Below are 5,690 nucleotides of genomic sequence, written 5' to 3'. Positions count from 1 at the left end.
ACCCTACACATACTGAGATGGGTTTGGTTCCATTCCATCTTCAATCCGTCATAGCTCCTCGCTATTCGCCTTAACGGGAGACCGCTTTACTGGAGTCTTTTGAACGAACAGCTCACTATGTTTTCAATTATAATTAAAAGAGAAACTTAACGGGAAAGTTTATACGGTGAGCTATCTCCGCCGTTGTGCTTTTCAAGATAGAATCCACATTCAATGACCAATTGAATATTTCTATTTTGCATCAACTCGCCTGCTAAAAGGTCGAGTGATGATATCCGGATAAATAATCTTAGATTTGATATACTACATCTAAATACGACAAAGTGGGAAGATGGTTCGTGAAATAGAAAAATTATCCCGACATAACGGGAATACTGTTTGCTACGTTTAAAACATAACGTCCCAATAATTAAAAATGCCGTACCGTTTTTTTAACACAAAAGAAAACGTCCATGGGGTCTGCGCCCTATTCAAGTTAAATAAAACAATAATACGTATACGCAGAGGTTACTATTAGTACCACGAGAAGACAAAGCAATAGACTTTCAGAAGCAAGCATAATAACATATATATGGAATAACGAGAAAACAAATATGATTGTTTCAGAAATTTTCGCTCGAACCCAAAATTGCCACGATATCGAAAATCGTAAGTACACGATAACGAACATGGCTTCCTTTTATTAATGCTCTAGATGGCCTTATTGATGCCAAAGAGGTTGGTCCTTTTAGCTTTCCACCGAACAACTTGGGTATTTACCATTTGTGTAGGAAGGGCGCTCGATGGTTTTGCAACTGACTTTTTAGCGTGATCTGTACAGGTTAACCTTTTTCTTAAAATGGATCGATTGTAAAATAATATATAAGGCTAAAATTCATGTAGTAAAATTGTTCAGAAGAAGCAGTTGCGTGTAGACAGGCAAGCCCAACTCAAGCAGTCCTCAATGGGGCTTGAGTGTTTTTTTGGTAAGCCACAGAATTAGCTTCGTGTAATACCGTCAATGTCATTTGTTTAACGTTACAAGCTATCAACCATTCAAGTATATGGAAACTAGCAGATCATTAAAGACATCGTAAAAATATATCCGAAACATATGGACGAAACATTCATTGAATTGCATTACAGGCCCAGGTACCTTCAGAGGAGATCCAGAATTCACGAGTACAAGTATGTAAACGCTAGTAAATATTCCAGTTACTATTAATCATTGTCAACTATGTTGAGGTAGTTGTAGACATTTTGATTGTATTACATTTTAATTGTTAAAAAATAGCTAAACCATGGAGGTATGAGACAAAAGATGCACGCGACGAAACTGTCCTAGCAACCATTGACGACCTCCATTCCAATGTCCATTCCAAACAAAAAAACCTGAAAAAAGGTGGCTCTTAGTAATCACCGGAGTTTAACACACCCTTCGAACTGACCTTCTTCTGGAGTTGGGTTTCCCTGGAGATGGTCACCGTCAGCTTTACCGCCATTGTTTTTAACCTGTTTACTCAGCTGCACATAATTGCTGCGCAAGGAAAGGCAGGCCGCCATTAAATTTCACGTAACTCAGTTTCCATCTGAAAGCTTCCGCTGAGCCACGAATGCAATCTATCCCGATCAAAAAAAGTCCGCTAAAAGCAGTTGCATCTGCGTTACCGGTGGTGGCCATTTTCAGTGAGAGTTAGGGTTTGCCAGCACTGCAACTTGACATTGATGCACATTTGGCACTTTGCTCGATTAGTGGCTCGTTTTTTTATGCCTTTCACTTCGGTTTTGTGGGGCTCCGATGCGCGGAAGTCTGTAGCATAACACCAGCTTCAAAGACAAAAGCTCACGAACGACACGGTACACTTTAGCGAATTAATCGGCCGAACAGCAGCCGGAATATAAGAAAATTCGATTTTTCCCTCAAAAACGGGTTAATGACATGTGGTGGCTTATCCTACAAAAAAAAAAAAACATTTTTAACGAAAGGTTCTTAACGATAACAAGTATTATGGGGCTCATATATGACCCTGATTTTTTTTATATATAGGCTTTTAAATATAATTTGAGCCTATTGTTGCTTGTTGTAATTTCTAATTCACTGCTAAACATCTCCTAGGTGCATAAATGTTATACCACAGGTGATACACTTAACGAATCTCGTTAGACTTCCTGTAGTCGCTTTGTGGCCTGCGAAGTAGCATCATAAAAAAACAATCTATATGTTGCAAAACAATAGAATTTCTAGAATATGAATTTTGCCCGCACAAAACATCTGCAACTTTTCATAATCCGATGTCTGGGGCGCCACGAGATGTATAGTCCAAATCTTTCTTACAGTTGCTTATCAGATAAAGAACGATTAATAACGGAAAGCTTTGAACATTCGAAGACTGTTTTTCTTACAATCTCTGAACATTTTATGCTGGACATAGGAGAATGGTGAGGAGGATCAGGAAGTGAAAGAAAATAACGTCGCAGCAGAGGGCGACAAGCCGCCAGGATGTGCAATCGTCTGATATTGGATCTATATAATTCTCTATTATTCTGGTGAGTTCTTTTAACTGAAGTTTTTTTCATTTTGGCATCGAGTTCTCACTAACCTATCTTCACTCACTTCACGGGTGACTATAGTAAACAGCGATAGCTACCTCACCTACTACCGCCAAATGACAACCTGTATCATAAACTGGAAGCGTTAGGGAAGGATTATTAAGGCGCCTAAAGCTATCTCCGTCAGATGCTAATTTAAAGAGCAAATAGGCTACTAATTAACTGACTCAGGCACCTCCCAAACTTGCCACAGGGGATCTCATCGTAAAAATTTCAATCGGCGATAAAAACTACATATGACGTATTTAACGTCTAAAATACAAACTAACACTGTGACAATGGTGCATGGCCGTTGGTCATCTATTCCAGGCAAGAGAAGCTGACTTAGGTACCTGCACTAGAAAAAATTTGTAAAAAATGTAAAGGGAAAACTTTAATGGGCTACCTTCGATAATTCCAAACTTGACCGTTGAACATTATTGAATGCATGTGTGGCTGGGTATGTTATAATAGAGGGCATAAAGTTTGTTTACCTATACTAACTCGAAAAATTTTTAATTAAAAAGCCTTTTTGCAGTGCTATATTGATCAAGTGATTGAAGACAATAATGGCTTCAGGAATTATATCTGAAATAGCTAAACAATATGTAGGAATCAATTTTTATGATATTGGTGCCACAGTCTCTTAAACACCTAGACCTAACTTAGATATCAAGTCGGATCTTAGCAAGTTCCAGGTATTCAACGAAATTATCAATAAACGGATGTTCAACGATTATATTCTGTATCAGCAAATTGGCTGTGCGCGGATACACCGAGCATGATAGCGCATTGCGTACCTATTTATTAACAGGAAAGCCCCTATGTTTCGAGTTTAATGTTCGGGATCGCCGGTAGGCATTTCATCAGAGCGGAATATTCAAGCAGGAAATCCTAAATTGAAGTTAATAGTACTTTATTTGACGTAGATGATAGGCGCTTAACAGGATCCATTAGTTTTTCGGAAAAAGTCTATCAAAGCCACCTCCAGCTATGCGATGACCCTCGGGCATCCCAATTAAAAAATGTAACCAAAAAGAAACTGTTTGGTAAGCATACAAGGCATTATACTCGCTCGCTAAACGCAACTTGGGGCAACCGAGACACGTTCCAAAGCCGGCTTACAATACGGTTAACATAACGAAATTATTCCTAACCTTTTGCCTTTTTACTCGACCATCCAGGACGTGTTCGTTGTTGTCGGAAAACGTGCGTGAACATGGTGCAGAGACAGCATTATGTATACTACTCCATGTACGCGCGGCCACTTGTTAAAGAAGGCAACTGGTTGGCTGATGTGTTCACCGATCTGTACCTAACCCGCATTTAGAATGCACGACCATTCTCCGGGCGAGGCCTACAAGAACCTACGTTAATGAGTGGCGCACCCAACAAAGGATCAAAGCCATCTGGTCGAAGGGGGAATTTTGATACATTTTAATAATAAAGATAATAGTTTATACAATGCAAGAAACGAAACACTTGTAGTTCACTCTTGATTACTTCGGATTGTTTGTTTGATACGTTACACACCGTAGTAGGTTCAGGGAACTTGCCGCATTGCAGAGGACTTGTCTTGATTTGGTAATCTTACCTCGACGTCAGATTTTGAGACAAGCATATTTTGTACAAAAAGGACGTGCATTAATTTTTTGGTCAACTAGGTGCAGATAGCATTTGACCGCATTTATTTCGCGTACGGTAAGCTTAAACATAAAGCAATTTTTCTTCGAAAGCGGCTCGAGATGATGAAGAGATGCTATTCTTCACTCTATTTAAAGTAGTACCATAGAACCGTTCCTGTATAGTTCGCACGTAATCCAGGCAGTCCCCGCAGTTGTTTAACTGCGAGGACTACCTGTTTAACTTTGTAAAAATGGACCAACGTATGGCAAATGCACTTGTCGTTGCCAAAAGTATCTATACTTTTTCAGCACTTATTATTATCTGCTGGCAAAGCAGTCGCAGGATACTTCGTCCGCAAACCTTACTAAAGGCTACTGTCTGGCTTCTAAGATACATATATATACGATCTTGAAGCTAAATTTCGAGCCAAACATGCTTTGTTGTTTTAATCAAGTTTTCGCTACTAGGCTTAAGCGATTGCCGTTGCATTATATGCTATGGTTCTAGTAGGTGTGCGTACTTGCAGCCTCTCGAGAATGGATGAGACAGACGAATCTTCTCGTTCGTTTTCATCTTGCTTGGCGCTACTGCTACGAAAGGCTGTAACGATGCTATTTCTATCGTCTGTCTTTTCCAGCTGTCCGTTGTTTTTAAGTTGGTTTCGGTAAGCGGTTTCCATTTTAGTAGCTAAAGCCGCTTAGTCTTGATTCTTTTCGAATTCTTCGCTTTGTCGTTGCCGGCCCGTGCTGGGAGGTTGACGTTAACTGGCGACGTCTAGCCGGCGTCTGTCCACTGCGCCCAACGGTATGATAACGTCCAAGAACGTACAGAACTTTGCGATAGTGCACCCTCTGTTTGGACCGATTCTGCAGTTTCCTGAGAGTACGATGCAGGTCGTGATGGTATAGCAGACCCAAACGTCGACTATACGCCTCCCTGTGGCAGTGCTGAAACAGGACGAGTGGGACCTGACAGGGCCACCCTGCGTGAAAAAGGGAGACTATGTACTCATTTGGTCTAAAAAAAAAGCGGAGAGAGCCGTGCTAATGGAAAGCCACACAGCCGGCACCAGACTAAAAACGTCACCTCTTGAAAACATCAACAACCATCCGTTTGCGAGAACGTCGAAAAGATCGGCGCACTGAGCGGGAACGTACGGTCCTACCATAAATGTGGACCACAGAGAAAAATAAAAATATTACATAAGGGCGGAAAGCTTTCTATAGAGCTCACAGGCGCTACTAAATAAGAAAACGGCGTATATCTTTTTTTAAAAAGAGTTCTCTACATATATGGACAGAGCCATATACAAACACTACGTACACAGATAAATGAACGTTTTGAGCTTCCTTAATTGTTGCGATATCCTTATTTTTTGTCAAAGTAACATAGCTTCAGTCGGCAAATTGCCCTCGCTGCTATTACGCATCTATTAAATGATTTATTTCTCACGTAGACTAAGAGTAATATATTGCTATGTAGTACGCAAAGTAAGT

General features: G+C 40.3%; 1 protein-coding gene across 2 annotated transcripts in view; it reads left to right on the top strand.

Annotated features, from left to right (window-relative positions):
• LOC111273971 (uncharacterized) overlaps positions 1-4,047 on the top strand; it is a 13,984-nt gene extending 9,937 nt beyond the window's left edge. For both annotated transcript variants that reach the window (XM_022856019.2, XM_022856020.2), the window contains 4 exons: positions 607-648; positions 1,126-1,167; positions 2,412-2,526; positions 3,753-4,047. In XM_022856019.2, the coding sequence (XP_022711754.1) occupies positions 607-648; positions 1,126-1,167; positions 2,412-2,495 (168 nt within the window). In that variant the 3' untranslated portion in view covers positions 2,496-2,526; positions 3,753-4,047. The remainder of the gene's footprint in view (positions 1-606; positions 649-1,125; positions 1,168-2,411; positions 2,527-3,752) is intronic.
• The last annotated feature ends 1,643 nt before the right edge of the window (positions 4,048-5,690 follow it).

Source organism: Varroa jacobsoni, unplaced genomic scaffold (assembly GCF_002532875.2).
Source record: "Varroa jacobsoni isolate VJ856 unplaced genomic scaffold, vjacob_1.0 scaffold_242, whole genome shotgun sequence".
In the NCBI taxonomy this organism is placed as follows: Eukaryota; Metazoa; Arthropoda; class Arachnida; order Mesostigmata; family Varroidae; genus Varroa; species Varroa jacobsoni.
This window is presented reverse-complemented; position numbering and strand designations above follow the sequence as displayed.